The sequence below is a fragment of the Phaethon lepturus genome, unplaced genomic scaffold (assembly GCF_000687285.1).
Source record: "Phaethon lepturus isolate BGI_N335 unplaced genomic scaffold, ASM68728v1 scaffold11377, whole genome shotgun sequence".
NCBI lineage: Eukaryota > Metazoa > Chordata > Aves > Phaethontiformes > Phaethontidae > Phaethon > Phaethon lepturus.
Window position 1 is genome coordinate 591 of NW_010549811.1, and position 26,617 is coordinate 27,207.

Here is a 26,617-nt window from a genome sequence, read left to right on the forward strand (position 1 = left end):
CAGAGCTGTTAAAATGGAAGTAGGTGGAAGTACAAAACAGTGTCCTCAGTGAACCAAACCGACAGGAGTTTCTAATTACCAGAATTAGGGCAGGTTCATTATTACAGATTGACCAGACCCTTAAAGTTCTGTCTTCTGATGCAGAAACTACCAACTTCTTGTCATGACTCCAGCCAACAGAGTTAACTGCACCATCATGACCTAATAAAAATAATAATGGAAATATCATAAAGCTTGTTTCTTGCATTTATACATTTCTCCAGAGTTAATTGTATTGTTTTAATATTATTATACACAATTTTAAAACACATGTTAAGTACAGGCTTCAAATGGTTGGATTAAAGTTGGTAACAGAAAACCAGTTATTGATTTTTTTTTTTCCACCAAACACCATGGAAAAATGTCTCTCATTATTTAATTTTGTGAATCTGGATTATTAAAGTCAGAGAAATACCAAGTTATTCTACCTGAAATCTCATATGGATTTGTATGACATTGCCTCCATTGCTATGAAGGAGTTTGTATGAAAATGTTAAAACAAATATAAAAGGCACATATATGAATAAAAGACATATAAAAAATATCTTTTACACATATTCACATTCTAAAAGAATAAAAACTAATATCTAAGTTTTCTTCAGGTTTATGCAATTCAGATTTGACTCAACTAGAATTATAGAATATTTGTTTGGAACTAACAATCAAACAAACAAACTTCCTTCAAGTTAACAACAAAAACACATTCACAGATCTTTGCCCTCACAGTAATATATAACAAATTCTATGTCCACACCAAACTGAATTTAAAGCACAGGAGTGGTTATAAGGTTGTTGTCATTAATAGAGAGTCTTGCTGATAATATTTAATGAAAAAGATGAGAAAATACAACTGTTAACTGTCTCAGATTGAAGTGCTGAATTGGATTAAAATTATTCCAAACTGGCAAAAACCTCCACAGAAAAAAAGTTTGACCATCAACTCCTAATGCTTCTAATCAAGGTTTTAAGGCACAGAAAATCTATCTCCTGATGCACAGAGGTCCAAACAACAGTCCGAAAAAGACTACCCAAAGAGGGATGTTGAGGGAAGCGTTTAATCTGACTTCACTCTCCACTTGGTAATAGAGTGAAGAAAACAACCATCGCTGACAACCTGGCTACCAAATATTTCAAAGCGCAACGGGGATGGTTAAGGTCCAGAGCCCTATAACTTGCTACTATACCCAAATGGCAAAATAGGATGGTCATCATGCAAGACCACAGCACTTTGCATCTGCTTTCTAGCCAGTATTTGGCTCACAGAGAGGCCCAAAGCCTGGCATCTAGCCCACAGTGTTGATGATTATGTGTTATTGTGCTCTGACTAATAAGCTGTCCTGAGTGTTTCATCCTAGATTGCTTTGTCTCTACCCATCCCTAATAACAGAGGGTTGGAAGTCCAGCAAAACTGAACTTACCACACTGGAGCTTGTAAATATTGGTTTATTTTTTGTCATAGACCTACACGAAGTGTACTGGTGTGGAAAGGTTCAGCCCAAAGAAAAATTCTGAATCCCAGGATGGTTACTAGCATTGAAGGCCTTCAAGATCTGAATCAGGCTTCATATGAACTTCATTTTGAATGTTTAACTTCAAGAGCTTAGAAACTGTTTTTACAGAGCTGCAAAGTGCCATATAGTCCAGAAGACGACAGTGTAATTGACTGGATGATGCTTTAAAAGGAAGTCAAGGCTACTGAGATCCAGAAGGATTTTATCACATAAAGCACTAAAGGAACTCACCACAGCTCATAAGTATTTACTTATTGTAGAAATCTCAGCAACAGAACACCTGACTTCGACAAAGTTCAGTGTTTTAAAACACAAAATATAAGCAGTTACAAAAGAATCACCAATCTGATTCATCGACAGGTAATTATAACTCTATATTTTTGACAGCTATTGGAAGAGATTTTTCAAGAAACACCCTTGAAATTCAATTTAAGAAAAGATACAGTATTACTTGAAAAGACAATCTGAGTATTATATTATAGTGAAGTTTTTTATTAAACATGATCTGGAAACTACTTAAGACCTTGCAAATAGTTGCAATACTTTATTCATTAGGCTTTTATTACTGAGCTAGCTGGTTTTGCAACAACAACAAACATGCCACTACAACAGCTTCTGCAGGACTGTTTGATTAGATTAAAAAAAACCATAACTGCTCATTTAAAAATCATGGTTTAAAGTATTATAAACTCCAGTTAATAGTAAAAAGCTTCCACAAGAAGCAGACTTTCCAGTTTGGTGTCACACAGTTAAACACAAGATTAGAAACTTACAAAGAACAAATTTCAAAAGCCAGAAACATCATCCAGAAGCTAAAAATTATTAATTTGATCTAAAATCATATTGAAGCTTATCTAAAAGATAAAAAAAGAAGAAAATGTCAAACAAAATTAACAAAACTTTGGACTATATTATTCTAATTTTTCCAGATGAAGTCTGATGAATTTCACCTGGTCTTAAAACATTCAAAGTTCTTATGCTGCCCTCTTGTGCACATTTTCTCTTTAGTCAACTGAAGTTTTATAGAAAAATATTGATTGCTTTGAATTACAGGAAGGCTACTCAATTTCTCAGCAATTAAGATCTTCTCTGACAACATATATCTACAAAAAGTCTTATAAAAAAGATATTTTAATTCCCAGTTATCAAACACCTGTAGAATTTTCACCAGAAAACTGCATAGGTACTGGATAAGTACATATGTAAGTACTATACACAATGCATTCTTAACACAAAGATTTATTTGGGGGCTTTGGCTTTGTAAAACCATTTGGAAGCCTTGAATTACCTGAATTAAAGCAGCAAACAAACAAACAAAAAAGAAAAAGCTTACCAAAACATACCAAACAGTTTTCCAAAGTGGTAAGGAACATGAGAAACTTTAGGAAAATCTGAGGTTTGGAAAATTAGAAGAGCCCTGAAAAAAGCTTAAGAATCTCTGCACTCCAGGTCCCCCAATCCCAAAGCACAGCAAAGGAGATGCCAGCTGGCTTGCAAGAGGCCAGTAAGCTTCAAAACAGGTGTTACTCAGGATTCCCCAGTCCTGAAGCACATTGAGAAGGACAGCAGCTGGTTTTGAAAGAGACTTCAAAAAGGCCATGCTGGCTGTAACTCTTTTAAAGCTGGCCAATATTACCTGCACTTCATTACAGGAGAGACACTTGAAGAGCCAACACTGAAGACAAATGCAGAATTACTTAAAAATGTAACTGAGCACTTCAGGAAATAAAACTGAATAAATTGGGCTTATAGTAAGATTGTTGTTGTTATACCACTCTTCTCTGATGGTGTATTATAAAAATATGATTTTCGATAGTCAACTATATTCAGCTGCCTTGAAATTGAAATTTTTAACAGAATAGATAGCATTGCTATTTCTTGAAAAAAGAAAGTTTTACATTACCATTGATTGCAGCTCTGAGTAAGAGCAATGAATCATGGTTTTTAATGAAAAGAAAATACTTTTTTTTCTTTTCTTTTCTTGCTTTAAAGCAAGACAAAGAACTAGTACTTGACACCTTAACTACTGGCACCAGAAAATGCTTCTCTATAGTAGCATGAAGTCTGGTGCAGGTCACTACTCTTCTCATCACAATAAAGTAGCCTCCATTTGCAGAGTATTGCAGTATTTTAGGGAGCTCTGAATGTTGAAATATCTTATAAAATCATAATATTTAATTTTACTTCATAGAAAGACAAAGCCTTTCATTAATAATGTGTTAAAACCTAAGTACCGTTTCCTTCATGATTTACAGAGTAACATGAATGAAGGTTTTCTTTCAAATTTAGAAACTGGTAAATTTTAACCTATTTTTTTCTGCTTTCTAATATGTCTGCTAAGATGACTATTTTTTCTTATTAAAGTCTATGTTTTCTGGTATTGCCAGTATTGAGCCATTCCTTACATATCATTTAGTGTGTAATAAGTATATGGAGGTATAGATGCAATGAAGCCAATTAAATTAGTATCTTCCCCTGAGATGAAACAAAGATAAAACCCAGCTATTAGCAGTCAAAAAATCAATTAAGTCTGCAAAAAAAACAAAGTCCAGTGAAAAAAAATCCCCAAAAAAGTATTTCACAGAATTGAAATGTCACTTTCTGCAGCACCTAATCTCTATATGCATTCAAGTAAAACCAGCCCGTTTAACTTTTTGTTAGTGATTCACAGACAAAGAAACTGGATCTTCAATGCAAAAGACAAACTGCAAAGAACAGCTACAGAACACATACCATACAATGATAATTTATAGACTCAGGGAACAATTTTGAACATGAAGTAGAACATAAGTGTTGCAGAGTATCCCTGCTACCAAAAAAAAAAAAAAAAAAGACTTTAAAGTTCTTGAAAGTCATGTACATCTTAGCTGCTTCAGATTACTTAAGAAAAATGTGTTAATAATCTGAAGAAACACTGCATTCTTTGGGCACAACTTTTTTAATATGCTGTGTACAAGATACTGTAGCAGTACTGTATCATTATTTTTATGGAATTTTCCATGGAAGGAAACACAGAATTTTGATTTCTTTTGGTTAATTGAATTTTTTAGAAATCCTGATTTTCTAAAACAATGTTAAATATATTTCATATATATGGGGTCCCTTTAGACAAATTACTGCTTTTGTTCCATTATTACCTAAATACCAAAATTATGTCAATGAAACCTCAAAACAGTATTCCTGCCTGCAGTTTATATGACTTGCACTCTGAATTTTCTCAAATTAGTTGGCGATACATGAAGAAAAACACTTTTTAAAATTCATGAACTTTCTACTGTGGAAAAAAAGCCTAACCACCCTGCCCATAAGGCATATTTTCATCAATTTCCCCACACACAGAGGAAAATTTCAGTAATGTTACCTCCATTACTGGCCACAATGCCACAGTTTCTTCCACAAAATACAATGAAAATTACTCAAAAAAACCCCAAAACAGTTCTCAGAAATCAGTTATCAGAGTTTTTACTTAGAAATAGTTTTCTAAAATAACTTAAAATAGTCTACTTTTACACTTATTAAGGTCTGCTAGTAAATGACAGTCACCTTCCATTATGAACTTCCACAGTAAGTCAGTCCTGCTATATGAATTTTAAGTCTTAACATTTGCTGTTATTAAAACTTTAACAGATAGCCCTTGTAAAAAACTTGGAATTAATTTTTAAGCCTCATTTATGTTAATTAATGCACCTGTGTGCATGTTTGCACACACATACACTTTTGCAGATATAGATTTCTCCATAAGACTAATCCCCCCCCCTTTTTTTTTTTCTTCAGAGTGTTGTTCTTTAGATGTCTGGAGCTGCAAACCAACCACATTTTTTGCCAAGTCATTGCAGTCAATTTTTTTGGAAAACCTGGTAGGCAGTTTAATCCTAGAACAAAATAAACCAATCAGAGAAATAACATCTTGAATCAGCAGTATCCCCTCTCCCCCATTCTTCTCAAGGTGATGTAAGTGGAAACTTTTAATTACTATGCCATTTTGGGTTAAACTCAATTATATATTTCTTAATAATATAATTCATAAATTTACCTGAAAAAACATTATATGTATCAGTGAGATTGGAATTGAATATCAGTACCGTCTTGTCAGCCAGACCGCAAGCCAGCATCTCTCCATCCCCTATAAAGAAGAGTGTCTCATGATTTATATTTGAAAGCAACGACCTAGTATGCTGTTTCTTTTAATCATAAAAATCATATAGGACACTACAACAAAACACACACCAGATATTTATTTCATATGTTTAACACATATTTTGTATGAACATCACAAACTCATATTACAGAATTTGATAGGAGTTTGTGTGCAATTAATTTCTCATCCTGACATATTCTCAAAATAGTTATTCATCACAAAGCAGAAATTCACTTTTCATGAAAAAGTGCTACAAAATTTAAGTGCAAAAATGTTTAGAATTTCTTACACTCATCTTTTTGTACCTTCTTAAATTTACAAGACCTTTTCTTATATACTAGAATAAAAGGCACATATTAGTCATTCTGGATCATTTCTTATAGATGATAAATTTCCTTGATAAAGTAATCCTAAAAACTATCCAAGTGCAGTCAGATTGTTCATTTATACTGGTAATGAGTGGGGGCACACAATGGCAGTATAGACTCCCTTAATGTCTACCTAGTGGTAGCGATTTGTGAAATTTAACTGTTCACTCAAAAACTTTTCCTGAAAAAATTAAAATAATAAAGAGCCATTAAATGAACCAATGGGAAAAAAATAAGGGAGTGCAGAGCATAAGACGACATGAGAGAAAGCAAAAAGAAGTGAGAGAAAGTAAAGAAATTAAGCTCAGAATTCAAATCACTGCTACTAGGTTCACAGTGAAAAATATTTTTAAAAGAGGTACCACCTGAAGAACCCCCTTCATAAATCTGCTGAACACCTTTACAGAGAGGGAATACAAGTCATGCTTGACTTCACCAGCATTACCCACTGTTATCTGCTGTCCAAGTACCATCCACATTGCAGGTTCAGAATACACTATTCCACAACACATTTTTTTCCAAATTAATCATGGCAATATAAACAGATAAGAGATCCATATTTCTAATCTGAGAGTCATCTACTAAAAGTGAATTTTAAATTCATTCATTCCACAATGAGGTGGATGTATTTGTTAAGAAAAGGCATTCCAGAATCTTTTTTTTGTTATCAGTTATTCAGTGCACCAGCATAACCAGACTGACAAAGAGCTACTTTATAAAAATATTTTTAATTTTATCTGACAAGCAATATTTCATCTGACTTTTTCTCCAAATATTAGTAATTGCACATACTAAAATAATGTTATTAAATATTTTCATCACAAAAATAAGTAGTCATGGACAAAATATTAAAAATAAAAATGCATGCCCCACAAACTCAAAGTTATTAAAAGTCTTTGAGCTAAAGGGTGATGCTCTTCTCCAGATTTACCCCCACTTTCCTGAAGTTCTGACAGTATGTATTTTCAGCATGAGAGCTGATTGGTAAGTATATCAGATAAGGGACATAAGCTAAGTCACACACACATAATTAGTAATACATAAACATTCTTGTGCATACAGAATGAGATAAATTAATTTTGTGTAGAATTTTGGAGGTTTGTGTAATGGAACATCATCTTATATCCTGAAGAAAACTGTTTTCTAACAGAGCAAAAAGTCATAACTCTTAACACCTCCGATACTACAAAAGCATGTTTAATAAATCTAGGAAGGTTTGTATTAACTCATTAATATAACTTCACAACCTCTTAAGTTTTACTTGAGTTTTCTACTTATTTTTCTTTCTATTATGGTTAAAGATGGACACAGTAATTATTGTGATTCATACTTTCCAAAGACCATTTGAAAAATTGTTCCAAGCACAATTCCAAGTTGCAAATTTGCAATATATTGTAAAGCTAGGAACCATCTGGTCAACACAGACTACAACAATAACAGAAGACCATTTTACAAGCTTATAATATGATTTTTTTACTCTAAGAAAAAAAAAAATCTCTGCAACTTTTGCTAAACCTTTTTTTGCTAAACTGTGGTTGATTAAGCCTGTGTGAGAGACAAAGAGAAAAACAGAGGAAGATGGTACTTCCCCAGAGCAAGTAAAAGAGGATTTATGCTTAAAATGTAATATTGAAACTATGGTGATGCTTTTCTTTGCTAAAAAGGAACCTTTACCTTTAAGCTCACATAACGTTCCTAAAAATAAGCTCTCTGCAACCAATTTCTTTCAGAAGCCATAAAAATAATTTCTTCCCATTCTCTAGGGAACACTATGTTTTAGAAAAGTTACTGATTGCATCTAATTGCTTTTATTTATTGAAGATGAAAGTTGCTCTTGTCCCTAAAATATTTATAAATATATACATTTTTAAATACTCTAAAAATATATGGTTTGTAAAGTGTACATTAACATAATTATATATTTGTTAATACATTTGATTGCTAATCTAAGAAGTGGTTTATGTATAATAATATTTATATAGATTGGAAATGACTAAACCTATTGCAAGACTCACTTCTCCAAAGCAGTTAAGAAAAACATCCTCTTTGGATTATATGCAAGAATTCTTTTTTTTTTATATTTTAATGTATAAAAATTGAATAATCTTTATATAAGAAATAGGAGTATTCCGAATCTTTTGAAACAGAACTTCAGCTTTTAATACACCCTAATGACATTAAATGTCTCAGAAAATAAATTTCTTTAGTGAAAGAACTTGTTAGACTGCTAATTTTCAAGTTAAGGTGGGAAAGTCATAGAATAAGTACAAAAGGAAACAAGATGTAAAATCAGAGAAGAATTAGAATCCTTTTGCATATCTGTTAGCAGCTTGCATGGTTTTGCAAGTTAAAAATTTTGATCTAACACTACATGATATTGCCAGAAAGTTTTCTGGGAATTTACCTAGTAAATCCATGGCCTTAATAAACCATGTCACACAAGTTTTGTTTTTCTTTCTGCAAACTGGCATAACTGTACATTTTTAAAAGCCTGTACATACCAGAATACTGAATGCAACGTATTGGGGTTGGTTTACAAGTAACAGATATCTCTTTCTCATATTTGACTGGAGGAGAACTTTCCAATGGATATTCTTTATTTTTACTTCACAGAAGGAAAAAAAAAAAGAGAGGAAAAATATTAAGATACCCAAACCCACTACATTTTCATTTCAGTTATGAAATAAATGTGCTTTGGCAGCTATTCTAAATATCGTTATATAAATATTTCCTGGAAAACTTATGTTAAATGCAAGATAATAAGCAGAATGAGTTTTAAATTGTCATACTTAAATTACTTCTATCACCAACTGTTAAGAATTCATGAGATCAAGAATTAACACGGACTTGTACATAAAAATCAAACTTCTTAACTTCAATACCTAAAGAATGCAAACTATACCTTGTTGTGACCTTAAACAAAATGAAAAATATCTCCATATGTAAAAGAATTACATTGATCATCTATTTAACAAGATACTAAAAAAACCCCACACAAAACTTAAAGTGCTAAGTAGCTCAGCCTATCATAAAATAGTGCAAACCAATCTTGAAGTTATCTGAAGTGCTCATCTAAGTTCTTGCCTATGTGTGCAAGGATTACAAAAACTTAGTCTTGAGCTATTAAGTGTTTAATAAATAGTTTTTAAAAAAGATGAAAAATTATGGCATTAATCATTCTTTACTTTTGTGTTTGTACTACGTAGAACAAAGACTCTATATAATACTAAAGAAAAAATGTGTATAATATCCCCATTTAACATATCACACCAATTAACATGAAAGTGCCAGCTCTAAAAAAAAAACACCATTCATTCTTTGTGTCCACAGTGATGATGAATCCACTGGTCAAATTGTACCATTTTATATACTCTGTTTAAATCCATTAGAGTAAACTTGCATTAGCTTAAGATAACATGATTTTCAGTGTGAATGAGTCTCACTGTGCCACATTCAGTTGTTTTTCTGACTGGAACTGCAGCTTAAGAACATGTTGCAAGTATGCATCCAACCATATTTAGCACCTGTTCTTTTTTCTAGCAACAACAACAAAAAAAAATCTAAGGGAGATGTGTATATTTTCTATGTAAGACTTACACAAATTTAATTGATAGTCTGAATCACTTGCTGCAGTCATTTTATAGCAAATTTACAAAGCCTTTTAGTTCCAGTGATACTTCTAACCAAAAAGTTCCAATGAGAGAAACAGCTACAAGCCATATGTCTAACAGAACTGTATTTATCCTCATTTTAATTTGTTCCTCCTCTAATGGAGTTGCTAGATTACCTACCGTTTACAACTGATCTTCCACTTTGATACCTCATTTTTCCTCAGGTTATTATTTGGAGAAAACATGGTCATTCTACAAGAAAGAACACAGACTATCCTATATGAAACATTAAATGTTGCATGAGAGAAATAGTTTATTTCAAACAAAAAATACTCCTACTTCCTTCCTATTACTTATATCTACTAGTAACATCAGTAGGTAAGATAACATACACATTGATGACAAGATAACTTCCTAATGTTCTAATACTTGAGTTTGCACCTAAGCTTTGCTTTCTGTGACTTATTTGTTGGATAATACATTCTGAAGGTCAAAATCCATTCATATAAAGTTCCCAGACATTTCTTTCTGCAAGCTGAAGAAAGAAGAGTTTAATCATATGAAAGAGACAGGATGCCTAATATAGATTTTGAAAGGAAGTTGAGCACTGACCAGAAGCTGTGAAAACGCTGTTTTACAACATATTTTTAAAATTTTTTTTATAACATCATATCTGTTTTTCATGGGTGATTAATTTCAGTCATGAGACTACATGGCTGTATTATGTGACAAAATATCACACACACCAATAAAGCAGACAAAATAGTAATAATCTGTTATCTACTCACTGTGGTGCTGCTGTATAACCTGATGACTTAATTTTATTATGGAAAACCAATGGCTGATCTTTCACCATGTTTTTCACTCCTATATCAAAATAATTTAATTTTCATTAAAAGTTTTTTAACATTATATTATATCTACTTAGCTTAGCTAGCACAGTAGAAATATTTGATGTTTCCTTATGTTACAAAACACATTTATGACCAATCACTCTAAAACAGTGATTACTGAGAAAAGGAAAGAAATATGAACTGTTACACTGAGTAACAAACCTCTTTCAATAATATCAATGAGTAGGAACTTCTTTCAACTTTTAATTAACAATAATATTTTTCTGAGGAACTTTCTTTATCATTCATCCACAAATGTGTTTTGTAGTTGCGTATTTTGTACTTAGACTTTATATACGCTAGGTATAATATTTTCACACCTTATATTTGGAATATGGAATGTATCTAAAGATCATTAACAAACTGGCTGGTGGGTACACATAAATGTGTAGGTTTTTACATGACTTAAGTCATTAATAACATTTGCATTCACACTGCTGTACTAAGAAGCCTGAAGGGCAGCCTCCAGCCCAAAACCAAATATGAGCATTTCATATCAGCAGAAACAACCTAATTAAATAAATGGTGTAAAGGGGGAAATCTTGTTGACATTCCCAGGGAATAATTTCAGGTGCATTGGGAATGATCTCATGGGCACATTTACCTATGCTGAGGATAGAAGCTCCTTCAACTCCCACCAGCTCTCCTTTCTCTTTATGTAGCAATGAGTACCACTTGCCATAATAGACTATAGGATTTCCTTAGAGCACCTAATCTAACCCGAGTGTGAGGTGTAAGCAAGGGAAGTACAGGTATCAGTTCTGGGTGTCCGAAGCAGCCTGGAATTCTAGCTGAAGCACTGTAGATATATTCTCAGAATATCATACAACACTGAAGATATAACCTTTGACAGTCTAACAGGTCCAACAAGGACAATTAATATAGTAAAAATAGATTATATCCACATGTCTACAGCTATTGGTATTTTTATATCTTTCCTAAAGAAAAAGGAGATGATGAAAAAGTTATTTTGTAGGTATTTTTTGGACTTTGCTTTACTGTTGCTAAACAAAGAAGCTACAAGTGCTTCAACAACAACTGGAAGCCAGACTTTTGGGATTTTTTTTAAAAACAGTAGGACACTGAGGCAAAAATTAACTTCCTAAACTTGCAGGTATTGACAAAAGACTATTCAGGACAATAAAATTAACAGGTAACCAAGTTAAGAAAGAAATGACAAATTAATAAAAATTTATTGCATGCTATGGGAAAAGAATTACTTATGAAAATGTAAACATTCTACACTCTCTAGCTCTTTCAAAATCCACAGAAAGTTCTCAGAGGTTTCTATAAGAAGAAAAATACCATATTACTATCATTTCACTACAAATACATATGTAGGATATGAAATACTACTGGAAATATACAATTCTTCCTACTAAAATAAAAATATCATGCAATATGCATTTAAAACAGAAATCAATGTATTGCTTATATAAGGTATCAGCCAGTTGCAAGTCAGTTACTGTTATTAAAAATATAACTTCATTAATTAATTTCAGGGTTGGTTTATACTTACCAAGTGTTTTACTAGAAGGTTCTTTCATGTTTTTCTTTAAACTTTTACACAATGGAGAATTTGTCAATAAAGAACACCTAAGTTATAAAACCAAGCACAAAAAAACCCCGATCAATGCCATAGACAAACATCAGATTAGGAAAAGGTATCAAAACTTCTTTTTAGCTATTTGTCTGCATGTGTGTCTATATATGCGCGATACCAGCAAGATTTTCATAAATACAAATCAGACACAGTGGATTAATTATCAGCTCAGATACCCAGCAGCACAGATAAGCCTTGGCCCTGACTAGATTCACAGACCATTGCATTTACGTGTTAAATCTCATTTCTGTGAATATTAACTGATGATTTTATTATAACCATTGAAATCTGCGCTTCAGTGTGTATTTTACGTTTTTTTACTGTCTTCAAGATGTCAGTGTTTTCCTGGAAATCATTTACAGGCACATGAAGGACACAAAAATCATAGTCAGCATGGATTCACCAAGGGGAAGTCATGCTTGGTCCACTTGGAAAAACTTCTATGACAAAATTACTGGCTTGGTGAATGAGGGCAGAGCAGTAGATATGGTCTACTTTGACTTCAGTAAGGCTTTCCACACTGTGTCCCATAAGATCCTCATAGAGAAGCTGATGAACTATAGACTGGATGAGCACACAGTGAGGTAAAAACCAGCTAACAGCCAGGCCCAGACAGTGATGACCAATGGCACAAAGTCTAGCTGGAGGCCAGCAACTAGTGGAGTACCCCAGGTGTCAATACTGGGTCCAATTCCATTCAACATTTGCATTAATAACCAGGATGAAGGAGCAGAGCATACCTTCACCATATTTGCTGAGAAGAGCATCTGATACACCAGAAAGTTGTGCTGCCATCCAGACATCCACAGGCTGGAGAAATGGGCTGACAGCAATCTCATGAAGTTCAACAAGGGGAAGTGCAAAGTCCTGCACCTGGGGAGGAACAACCCTATGCACCTGTATATGGCTGCAAGGAAAACAAAACCAGGTTCTGTGCCTGGTTCCCAGTGACAGGACAAGAGGCAATGGGCAAAAACTGAAATATAGGCGGTTCCACCTGAACACCAGGAAACACTTTTTTATTGTGAGGGTGACTGAGCTCTGGTACAGGCTGCCCAGAGAGGTTGTGGTGTCTCCTTCCTTGGAGATATTCAAAAGCTTTCTGGACATGGTGCTGGGCAACTGGATTTCAGTAGACCTGCTTGAGCAGGGCAGTTAGACAAGATGATCTGCAGAGCCACCTCACAACCTCAACCATTCTGTGATTTCTCCTACTCGGTACAACTAAAACATGATAAGAAAACAAGAACAATAAAAACCATGTTGTATGACGTCCTGGTTTTGGCTGGGACAGAGTCAATATTCTACATAGTAGCTAGTACTGGGCTATGTTTTGGATTTGTGCTGAAAACAGTGTTGATAATACAGGGATGTTTTTGTAACTGTTGATCAGTGCTTACACAGAGTCAAGGCCTTTTCTGCTTCTCACACCACCCTACCAGTGAGTAGGCTGAAGGTGCACAAGAAGTTGGAAGAGGACACAGATGGGACAGTTGACCCCAACTGACCAAAGGGATATCCCATATCATATGGCACCATGCTCAGCAATATGCAGGAGGAAGAAGGAAGGGGGGAACGTTTGGAGTGATGGTGTTTTGTCTTGCCAAGTAACCGTTAAGTGGGACAGAGCCCTGCTTTCCTGGAGATGGCTGAACACCTGCCTGTCAATGGAAAATGGTGAATTAATTCCTTATTTTGCTTTGCTTGCATGCATGGCTGTTGCTTTGCCTATTAAACCGTCTTTATCCCAACCCACAAGTTTTCTCACTTTTACTCTTCTGATTCTCTCCCCCATCCAACCATGGGGGACTGAGTGAGCAGCTGTGTGGTGCTCAGTTGCCAGCTGGGGCTAAACCACAACACATGTCAACAAATAGCACTGTAAAAAACCATCTGATGCACTTCAGTGTCAGGAAAACAAATGCATAATCCAACTCAGAGAAAAAAAACATTTAAAGTTATTCTGTACCTGGCAATAACCGATAGATTGTTCTCATTTCCACATGGAGGAAAATCACTCCGCTGAGTTCTCACCAGTACAGCAAGGTTAACTTCCAATACAGAAATTGTATCTTCAAACATTGAGGTGATCAAGCATAAAATCTGCAGCAATTATACCATAAAAAAAACAGTCCATTTACTTCATAATTTAAGCTCCAATGCTGAAGTATTTATAATGGAAAATTAAATAACTTTGTGTTGTTTATGAAAATCAGTCAAAAATATCCATGGGTTAAGTCTTGCAGACCATTAAACAGCAAAAAGTGGTTAATGCTATCCTTCAAAAATATGCTTATGTTTCTTCAACATGTGTCTTAACAGATTTGCATACCTAACAGTCACAGAAATTCCAACACCTTCCACAATAGAGATATTTCTGCAGTAAGAGTTGTGAGAAAAAAGCACACAAAGAAGAAAGATTGGTTTCAGAAACATGCTGAGAACATGTTAAGAACTGGATTTCAAACAAATTCTTTTTAAAAAAAAAACACTGCTATATTAAATATATAGAAAGGACTAGATTCAGCTCAGATCTGTAGGAAAACTGTAACATCAAAAATGGAATACACAAACAAGAATGCCTTTCATTTCCTTAAAAGCACTGCTAGTCACTTTCCACAGACATTTTCTCACGACTCAAATAGTTTTCACAGATTTTTTGGAAGTATTCAGAAGCAGTTCATCCTAACATTTGTTTGAGCAACAAGTTGTAACAATGCTTATATATTTTTTCCCCTAAAAGATTGCCTTTGCTCCCCTAATGATCATTCTTGACATTCAAGGTACACAGCGAACACTATAAAAAATAATTCACCTTTTGCTTATTAATCACTTTGGGCAGTATACAACTGTGGGATCTTTAAAACTACACAGCTATTTAAACTAGTAGATTCCATAAAGAAGAATCAACCCTTTCCAGAGAAACTACTGCGTAGTTCACACCAAGCAAAACAAATGCTTACATTAATCTGTAAATAAAAAGTATAATTAATATTTATTGAAAATAACTGGAAAGGTAAACATTCATTAAATCAATGTTTACTGTATACCTACCTTTCCATTAACTGCCTTCCTTGTTAACGCACACGATCTGGCAAACCGAATGCTGAGGTCACTGTAATCTTTACCAAAAAGAACATAGCGTTCTAAAATTGTATTTGCATTTCAAAACAAAACAAAAAAAAAAATCACTAAGGCAGAAAAAAAAATTTACTCATAATAATTTTGCACCACCATAATCCATGGTGCATATCCTTCTAACTTACCCCCACATTGTAAAGTAGTAGAATAACACTCCTTATATTTAACACTCAAACTGCAAAATCAGATAAAAATTCATTCTAGCCACTACAGAAACGTAGTGCCAACACATCTTTTTAGACAAGTCAGCAATGCCAGAAAAACATACAAAATAGAATTGGAAAAAAAAATTTTTAAAAAACATTTACTTGATACTATAGTCTGCTACTTCACAAACTAACTCTTATACTATTTATATCAGATAACAAAGATGTAGTCAGATATTTTATAATCATACCTTTGTAAGACAAAAAAGCTTCTAATTCAAAGTTTGCCAGATTAATTATTAACAAACCAGTAGAACTTCCTATCCAAAAATAGCTAGTATTCATGGCAGAGGATCTATTAAAGAAAAGGAAAAAAAAAATTATCTGAGTATGATAAAGAAGCTTTTCTTACTACCGTGCAAGACAGAGCTATTTTTTTAATACTTGTTATACAATCCCAGTACAACAATAAAACATGCCAAAAAAATATTTTAAATTTACAGCATTTTTTAAAGTCTGTAGTTCAAAGTAAAAAATTTCAATTAAAATTGGTGACATTTTGAAAAAAAAGAACAGAAGACAATCCTGATTTTATGCAAGTGCTCACAGCAACTCTAAAACAGCCTAGGAAATACTTTTCTTCAAAAATTATTGTGGTTTGTAACAGTTGGAAGATGCCGTAAAAGCACTGTATTCGCAAAGAGTAAATTCAAAGAGGGAAGCAAATCCACATACATTCTTTCTTTTACCACCTGTAATATGAACACACAAAAAGCAGTGAAATTTTAAGGTGTGTTTGCACGTAATTAAAGTACAAGACAAAAGTCAGCAAAAACTAAAAGGGAAAAAACAAAAAAAAAACCACAGGCAAGCCTGAAATGTCTGTCTCAGTCTGCGCTTAGTGGCAGTAGTGCTGCAGTTAGGTAATGAAATCCAGCCTTCACAAACACCACAGAGTAGATCAACTGGTTTAATTTCAGTCAACACCCTCAGAGAAAAAAAATGTTATCAAGCATACGATGATCATAATGAAATAGCAGTTGTCATTCCCAAAAAATAAAAATGTTTTGATGCCTCAGTAAATAAAAATTGACATCAACAATTTAATAAGTTTTCCAAATAAAAGTGACTAGATTTACCAGTTTGATTTGTAAAGTCAGACCACAAGAGTTGAAGTAAGGGTATGGAAAAATATAAAGCTGAAACTTGGCATGAAAAGAGCAACCACTGTGGTTTAATACTCTCTTTTATTAACAAAAAAACACACAGAAAGAGTCAAATACTTTAAAAAGCAGACTGGGAAAGACAGTTTCAATTCTAGTTTGTGATACTTTTATGTGTTCTGTATAGTTTTATTTGTGGTTTGCACTACTTTCATGTACAGCAGTAACAGACTGATTTAATTTGTGAATTCTTTGAACCATTTATAAAGAAGTGGCACTATCACGTTGTTATGAACAATGATATCAAGTGACAGATACATGAAGTTGATCTCACGCCCACTTTAAAGCAATAAAATGCCATCCACTGTGAAGAAACTACTCAACCTCAAAAAGCTTAAGGAAGTATGAGACCCATAATTATTTACACATCAGTGTTGCAAAAATATTTCATTGTTGCATTTCATTGCGGGCAAAATGGTAAATCAGGGGCTGATCACTTGTTCAGACAAATCTGAACAACCTGCTAAAACCAGCATATGGTAATTTAAAAATTAAACAGAAAAATACTTATAAATACAAAACTGTAAAACCAAAAGATAATGGAATTGGAATAATTTTAATGGTCATGGTTGTTTATAAGCAGAAAAAAAACTCCAGATGTGATGCGATAGCTGAAAGGATAAATAGTCCTTAGATGTACAATTCCAGGCAGTATCAGGTGGGTATTGGAAAGTGATGTTATCTCAATTCAGAAAATTATTTCAATTAACGTATTACCATGGATCCATTTCAGGCAACCATGTCCAAAAAGGGGCATTGAAAAAGAAATTAGATTGAATTTCAGAAAAAGTTCAAAAGCAAATGTTAAAGATGTTACAGAAAACATGCGTTATACAAGGTGCAAACTATTTTATCCAGAAGCACAGAGATACTGTTCCTGAGTTATAATTTGCTACACAAGGAGGGAACTTGATAGCAGCTGACTCTAGACTATCAGAATAAAAAAAAGCGTATTAAAAGCCAATAACTATACATGAAAAGAGGGTAATTCAGATCAGAAGTAAAATTAAATGAGTCAGTTGCTGGAACAGTTTAACTGGGGACATGGTGGATTCTTCATCACTGGAAAACTAGCCATCTTTAAAAATGTGCTGTAATTCAAATCAAACCTATATTTTTAATGAAGACAAAATTTTGATAATTTGAGAGTGATATTATATAAGCAATAGGACTAATTCGTCTTCTGGCCTTAGACTTCTGACATTCCATTAAAGTATGTCTGCAATGTACTTCTTAAAAACCACCACTTTCTTCCTCTTAATGGTAGTCCTTCTGAAAATGTAGGCATCAAAAATAACTGTTTGTTAATAATTACTTCAATTTGACATAAAGACAAACAAAATGATTCAGGACTCCTGGATATTTTTCTTCTCTGTTTATCAAAAAATTTTTTATATATTTAAATAGATGATTAATCAGTTACAGATGATTAATACCTGTACAACCCACAATAGGGCAAAGGGTGTAACAAGTGTTTCCTAAAACATGATGTGGCTGAGAAATTTATCCAAATTACAATTATAAATAACAACAAAAACAAGCTATTCTATAAGACAGTGCTTGTGACAGTATCCTGAACAGATTCCCCAAGTGCCTGATAATATGGTTGAATTTCTCTTCAGGAAAGAAATGCAATATAAGGATTAATTTAGGTACCTCTCCTCTACCTGGCCTTCCTAATTCCATGGGAAGGAGTAAAAACATCATGTTTTTAAATGTCTGTGTCTCTGGCAGAATTTGGTCTAGAACAGGTTATGTAGTACAAAAGTTATTTAAATTTGGAAGGCAAACTGACACAGGCACACAGTGACTGCATCAGATTTATTTCCTTAAGAAAGCAAACTAAAAATAAATTTGGCTTTTTAATTGTAATTGCCCTCTTCAGTTTTATTTAACTGATCTTTCCTGATCAACTGGTATCAATAGATGCTAAAATGGATATTCCCAATCCCATTTTTATAAAAATATTTTTCAGAGTAGAAATCAGTTTTAACTTTGTATTGGTTTGTATATTATCTGCCTAAAAGTAGGCCACCAAAACTTGCAGATCACTAAATACATTCTCTGATTTTCCTACAGCATTTTTAAAAAAATAGTAAGTTGCAGTGAGAATAACCCAAGAACCAACAGCAACTCCCAGGAATAGATTCCAGCCAAACACTTGGCAGTATTTTAAAGGACTTACGTGTTTTCTTCATTATGGAAACATACTAAAAAGTCACAGTGTTCAATTAAGAGGATAGGCAATGATGCTTCCACTGATCCTTCTGGTCTCATGTTGTTTGTTTTGCAAAACTTGGAAGTATTTTGCCCTTCACCTAAGAAAGGCAATCAACAAACAATGAAATAAGGAAAACAGACAGTATTTAAGAGATAATTAGAAGTAGTAAAGTAGCATGAACTAAGACCATACTCAAGAAGTTTCTATTTCAAAAGATGGATGTATCTTAACAGCCAGCCCTCTTGAATTACTTTTCCTCATTACTATGTTATTTTTAGTACCATCTTCTTTCAAACACCTAGAGATAAAATCCAAAGAGCCTACTTAAGGACTGAAAAGGATTTGGCAGAATTTAGTTGTGTTCATCTCAAAAAGTGACTCTGAAAGCCGTATTCCAACAACCCTTAAATACACTAGGTACATTTCCACTTAGCCTGAAAATTTCCTTGACACTAAATTTACAACATAATCCAAACACAAGATGGAAAGCCACATCAGTTTAATCTTCCCAAGGAGTCTCCAATCCATTATGCATATGCAGTTCACACCCAGGAACTACTAACACTGAATTCAGCATTAGGCACAGACACTACATCACTCCCTTTCAAACAAAGATGAAAGCAACATCCATATATTTTAAATAATAACAAGAAAGGTGTCAATCTTTTTCACTAGGGTAGGACCATAGGATTATTGAAGCTGGACCACTAGGCAGCTAAGAATACAACAGTCATTGAAGCCAGAAGAAGAGCAAGCAAGGGAAACCAGATCTGCCTTTCCCTAAAGAAAGCTCCCTCTTGCTTGCCTTTAGGAGGACCTCAACCCACTTCAGCTAGTATGCAGGTAATCTGAATGCCTTATTTGGGAACATGGAATCACCTTCCTGAGGTTACCGGTCCAATCTTTAAAGACTTGTAAGTACTCTGTGTTATACCACTAGAAATGCCACAGCCAGAGAAATATCATATCATGGAGGCACTGGTATGGATAAAAAACCCAAACAAACAAAAAAAGAGATTCCTAGAAGCTTCAAAGGTAACTGAGGCATAGTACACCACTTAGACAATGGATGAAATTTTAGGCACTGATTCTGTTCTCACTGAAGCCTTTGGCAATGAATTAAATAAAAAACAAATACTTCATAGTTCACATCATGCAATGTTTTATAAGCAGATACATTGGCCAAGAGTTTATTAGAGACATACATGCATAACTCTTTCCAGATAGGCCAATACCCAACTTCATATCAGCTTCAGTAAGAATTCCATGCCACAGCCTGAGACTCATAACTCTATCATTTATAATAAATTCTCATGGTATAAAAAGCACACATTCAGTAGCTAATAACAACTAGAATATAACATAAACAGCATTCTAGAAGCACTGTGCTACCTATTTCTTTTCCAGTTTTCCACACTTTATTACAGAATTTCTCATGCTCTTTCTTTAAGTTGATATGTGCCACACAACGGTAATTATGACCACTGATTAAACTGAAGATCCAAAGCTGCAAGGAAAAGAAAAAGCAATTGCAATAACCTGTTGGCAATAAAAATAAAGCTTACATGAATAAAAACTAAAGGTCCAATATTTACAACTGTTTATGTAACTAATGAATTTTTGTATCTGGAATCTCACCTTGGACCACAAATTCAATTATATGCATTTCTAAGATTATCAAATATATACTGAATATTAACAAAAGCAGCCATTATCAATTTGAACTGCACATCTAGTTCCCACATATTAGTGTCTTTGAAAAAAACTCCTCATAGACTATTTCCCACAACTAAAAATCACAGGTAATTGATAATAAAAATCTGAATGTAATTGCTCACTGAGTTATGTACATGAATTTAATTTATACCTTTGTCTTTCTAGGCATCACTATAGTTAAATCTTTATTTTTCTTCACAATTTGCTGAATGGTAACACTGAAGGAAAACAGCTGGAAAATCTCATGTTAATATATTCCTAACATTAAATTAGAGAGGAGGCAAAATGCACATTCACATTTATCACATTTTGGTTAGAAATCCAACATGTTGAAATCATAATCTCTTCCATTTTTTGTCACATATTTCATTCCTTGGCCAAAATAGGAGAATCCTATTTTTCACCTTTTTTCTTTTAAAATAGGTATATTTATAGCCTCTCAGTGTAGTCCTCTTATGTAATCACCAATTGTGCTCTTAAAAACATCCCTGGTTTTCAGGAAAAAGTTTCCTTTTTGTAATAGAGGTCTTATATATCATATATGGTTTATTCTCAAAGCATTGAATTATGCTTACTAAAATAACTTGTAACAGTTCAAAACATGCCTGCAGATTGTGAGGCTTTTTTATAAACAGATACATTAATAATAGTTGACTGTTTTGACATAAAGACTATGTTTAATGGATAATTCTTACCTGTCCCTCAGCACATCCAGTAATAACCTGCTTATTTTCTTCATCAATTAGCAGACTTAGCAAAGGAAATGCTGCTTAAAAAAAGATAAAATTATTTCCAGAGTCAACACAAATCAGGTATTTAATTAAAATACATGATTCAAAATTGAATCATTCTATTCATAAAGATGGGTGAAAAAAACCCTTACTGCAATTCTTACAGTTGCACAATGCTTTGTGTGACTTAGCCTTTGTGTTGCTAAGGGCTTTTCATCAGGTCTGTAGCCTGCCTTTCACCCAAACTGCCACAGCAATAGTTTTCTGCACCCTTTCACCCAAGCTGCTGTAGCATGGTTCTGAGAATCCCATGTGGCATTAGTTTTCCCTCATTGTTCCCAGGCTGTTATTCTCATGACCTTGCACCTGTAGATCCTGATATTGCAGTTAAGGCAGGTTTTCAAGGAAAACAATTGCCATCAGGTGGGAATCATTCCTTCTTCCTCTCCTTTCTTACTATGTGGTTTTAGCTTTTAGTTCACATGAAGTCATTCAGTAATATGCATGCACAAAGCTTAGCCAACAATCTCCACACAGCTCATGCCCCCCAAGGTGTGCTCCAATCACCACTAAAAGCACCATGAGCAGGAACAACCAACAGGGAGTTTGAGCAGCTCCTGTTGAAAGCTACATGGCTCCTGTAGGAAAAGTGCTTGCTGCACTGGAGACAGCACTTGCCCTCCTCTTCTCTCCTTTTGCTCTCATCTTTCTACAAAAGTAGCTTTCACCTTTAAAGACAATGTATGTCATCAGCTACAGATACTGCTAATAAATCTACATATAGTATACCTAAAGTATATCGTTCCACGTCATATACAAAACTTGAAAGAAAACAAGCACATCATACTCAGTCAGTGGAACTCTCTCTACAAAACAAGAGGGCTTCATTTGCACATCTTAGTAAATGGTGACAGTTATATGCACACCCTGTACAAAAAGAGTAGTTTAGGAAAGTACACTAAAACTATCTACCCAGAAGTACACGTTAAAGGAAAATACATTTACTACTGGATTTAAAAGGATAATATGTTTACTACTACCTAGTCTACTAGGACTATCTTCACTAAATCAACTAAATATTTCTGTAACAGTTTTATATTACTGTTTAGAGAGAAGATTTTTTTTTTTGCTATGAAAAATTATACATAAAAAAGAAAACTTACTCGTTAATACTCCTGACTGATATATTAACTGGCCGGTAGAATAGTCCCACACCTTTAGGAAAAAAAGTAAAGATAGGCACCTACTTAGATCTTTATGGAAAACACAAACTTCAACCACATCATGTGGTGAAAACAAAGAAATGCAGCCATTGAAAGTGATGCAATATGGTAAGAATTTTTTGCAGTGTTTTTTTCTAACTACGTAAGGCTTTGTTTAATTGATAAATATCCATAGTGAAAAAGCTGAAACACACCTGGTATGGATACACAAAGTACTTAGAAGTACTTATTATCATCTTTGCTTAGGCTGATCTCTTAGTGACAAGCTGAATTAATGAAAAGGCATACTTGGGCTGGTTCTAGATTTCACACAGGGAACTTGCATAATTTCACAATTTTTATACTGGGCTCTGGGAAAAAAGGTCATTACTAATAACAATGATACTTATTATGATCTATAGACCCGCATATTTTAACTTTCATTACTAACATGACTGTTTCTAACTGATGTATTCTATGCTTAATAGTTGATTAAGGAAGCTAAATAAAACCAAATTTTCCCTTTCATGTTTCTACTTCTATAAGCCTTTCTCTCCACAAATACTTCCACTACATTTATCATACCTATCACAGCTGGGACTGAAAAAATCACAGACAGACTGTCCCTACTTTCTAAATGTGGCTGTGAGCCTTTGCTTAGCTCCCAAGCTTTTCTCTTTGTTCATGTTTCATTTCTCTCTGAATGTAAACATCATTCTTCTGAAAATATGTTTCCTAAGATCCTGTTTCACAAATTTATCTGAAGAGATGCTCACCTGGTTCACCACTTCTTTAGCCAAGTAAAAGGACTAGGGGAGCATAAGGTTTTGGGCACTGCAAGTCCCACAATCACAGGAGACAACTATCATAGACTCCAGCATGGCTGGCCTCAGAGAATTACTCCTGATCTGCAGAATCGGGCAGAGAAATTAAAACTTGAAGATTTACTTCCTAAATTATTTGAGAGACTTGCAAAATGTTTTCATTTGATTGTCATTTTAGTCCCAATATTTATGGAAGATAAAAAAAAAAATCAAAAAACACACCACCAAAATTTATTCATTGGGATTTTGTATAATTTATCAAGTCTTCACTAACTCAATATGAAGAAGCATATAAATCTTTTCCTTCAGTCATTTTTACCTTGATTTCTTTTCTTAGATCAACATAATCTAAATAAGAAACAATCAATGAGAAAGTCAGGATTATTAATATTTCCTAAAATTCCAATTCAATCTTTGCATTTTTTTTGTCCAAGGACAGGACAAAAATCAAAATCACATTTTCTCCAGAACAAAAAGTTACACAAAATTAAATTTAAAAAACCCCACACAAACAAAAACAAAAAACCCACAATCAACTTTTGATATAGCAAACTTTAATTTTACTTTAGCTTGTAGAACCAAATGTTGGGATATGTTTAGAATCATATAGAGGACAATCAGGAGTAGACTAAACTGTATCTAATCAAGGCATTCAACTCGGTATCTCCTGGAAGATACACCTGGGTTCACTCAGGCTCCTTGTTTCCCCTCACTGCCTAAGTTGTCTTCAATTGCCATTATATACAGCAGCAGCAATCCATAGTGTCATCATATAAAATGTTGTCTGGTAAAAAATCCTACCAGTATGCAATAACACAGCCATTGCATGCAATAACCCAAACCCAAACCAATATTCCCAAAAGGGAAAATTCCAGTCACTGTCAGAAGATTCAAAGTGAAATGCTTTCATTCAGTTCAGCATACTGAAATACTTCAGTTACTGCCAAACTGATCCAAATATTTTCTTTCCATTTGCCAGGTTATAATAATCACCAAAGTTCACACTTAACTGTAGAAAGTTTTGAATATACAAAACCTGCATTGTTCTTTTAAAAAAGAGTAATTAATTTTTACAAGAATTTCCCAAGCTACTCTAAGAGCAATGTCCTAATTTCTATAAAGTCAGAGGTGTGTTTGCTTAATCTTCAGAAAATATTTAAAAGGAAAAAAAAGACTACTTCACATATTCACTAAATTATATTTTTAATAATGCAGGTTTATGATTTCCTTGCCTTAAAGGTTCTGTCTTCTGACACTGATATAAGCATACTTTTCTCCCATGTGCAAAACTCAGCAGCAGTCACTGGAGCCAGGTGTCCATCCAATTCAGCCAGTATAGCTTCATTCTGTGATTAGTCAAGTCAAAATAAAAACAGATTAGATTTCAACCAATAAATTACAAATAGTTAAATGTTTTAATAATTAATAACTGTTGCTAAAAATTGTCAGATTTGGATTCAAAATATTAATTAAATACGTTTTTTCTTATTGAAACTGCAGCTCTGTATATAAAAACTGGCTGGAAGGCCGAGCCCAGAGAGTTGTGGTGAACAGAGTTAAATCCAGTTGGCGGCCAGTCACAAGTTGTGTTCTCCCCAGGGCTCACTACTGGGTCCAGTCTTATTTAATGTCTTTATCGATGATCTGGATGAGGGTATCGAGTGCTTCCTCAGTAAGTTTGCAGACACCACCAAGTTGGGTGGGAGTGCTGATGTGCTCGAGGGCAGGAAGGCTCTGCAGAGGGATCTGGACAGGTTGGATCGATGGGCTGAGGTCAGCTGTATGAGGTTTAATAAGGCCAAGTGCTGGGTCCTGCACTTCGGTCAAAACAAGCCCATGCAATGCTACAGGCTTGGGGAGGAGTGGCTAGAGAGCTGCCTGGCAGAAAAGGACCTGGGGGTGCTGGTTGACAGCTGGCTGAACATGAGCTGGCAGTGTGCCCAGGTGGCCAAGAAGGCCAACAGCATCCTGGCCTGAATCAGAAATAGTGTGGCCAGCAGCAGTAGGGAAGTGATAGTGCCCCTGTACTTGGTGCTGGTGAGGCCGCACCTTGAATACTGTGTTCAGTTTTGGGCCCTTCACTACAAGAAGGACATTGAGTTGCTGGAGCATGTCCACAGAAGGGCAATGAAGCTGGTGAGGGGTCTGGAGCACAAGTCTTATGAGGAGCGTCTGAGGGAACTGGGGTGGTTTAGTCTGGAGAAGAGGCTGAGGGGAGACCTCATCACTCTCTACAACTACTGAAAGGAGGTGGTGGGTGTTGGTCTCTTCTCGCAAGTAACTAGTGATAGGATGAGAGGAAACAGCCTCAAGTTTCTCCAGGGGAGGTTTAGTTTGGATATTAGGAAAACTTTCTTTACTGAAGGAGTGGTCAAGCATTGGAACAGGCATCCCAGGCAAGTGGTGGAGTCACCATCACTGGAGGGCCTCAAAAAACGTGTGGTTGTGGCGCTTCAGGACATGGTTTAGGGGGTATGGTGGTGTTGGGTTGATGGTTGGACTTGATGATCTTAAGAGAGATCCTTTCCAATCTTAATGATTCTGTGATATCATCCTGCTAACAAAACCACTATATGCACTACATTTGCTTCTTCAGAATGAATGATATAGGAGTAATTTTTCATGTCTGCAGAATGTTTTCTTCTTCTAAGTTATTGAGACATTGTTTGACTTCAACTTTTTAAATCTAGTTTTCTCTCTGGTATATGATGCATTTTCAAGCATTATATATTACTTATTTTCATCTGTATGATAAAAATTAATGTTTTTGTGTAATTATTCTGACATTTCTGTATCATTATTATATTTGAAAGTGAATAATATAAAGAAATACCAGCACCACAGCTACAAAGAATAGTATCTCACCTTTGCATTTAACATGTAGATCCCATTTCCAGCACATACTGCCACTTGTTGATCATCCGGACTAAATCTTACATGAAGCACCATTCCCAAAAGAGTTCCTATGACAATTCCTCGCGGTGTTAATCCTGCAGCAATTTTGTTATTAAGACTCAGTAAAATGAAATGAAAGTCTGGTGCAGTGAGATTCTTAGAAACTTTGCATAGCAGTTATCTAACCACAGAGCTATCCCAGTTTCTGTCAGGAAGATGTACAGAACAACCCACAGTTTAATTATACCAGGCTATTGGAAAGCAAAATACAGAACTATGCACCAGCAGGATTCCTCCACCTGCCTTGTTTCCCAGACATGATTTGGTACTCTTTGAGGTACTGCTTACAAGTGTG

The 26,617-nt window shown here is 34.4% G+C and overlaps 1 protein-coding gene across 1 annotated transcript; it reads right to left on the reverse strand.

Moving 5' to 3' along the window:
• Positions 1–79: 79 nt before the first annotated feature.
• Positions 80–26,357, reverse strand: WDR27 (WD repeat domain 27; the record flags this gene model as incomplete). Its single annotated transcript, XM_010290369.1, has 15 exons — positions 80–201; positions 5,584–5,673; positions 8,558–8,661; positions 9,848–9,919; positions 10,456–10,534; positions 12,080–12,156; positions 14,133–14,266; positions 15,218–15,285; positions 15,702–15,805; positions 18,859–18,991; positions 20,287–20,401; positions 21,306–21,376; positions 22,505–22,556; positions 24,600–24,713; positions 26,233–26,357. Coding segments are annotated over 15 exons (1,460 nt in total), but the record flags the coding sequence as incomplete, so codon positions are not given.
• Positions 26,358–26,617: the final 260 nt, after the last annotated feature.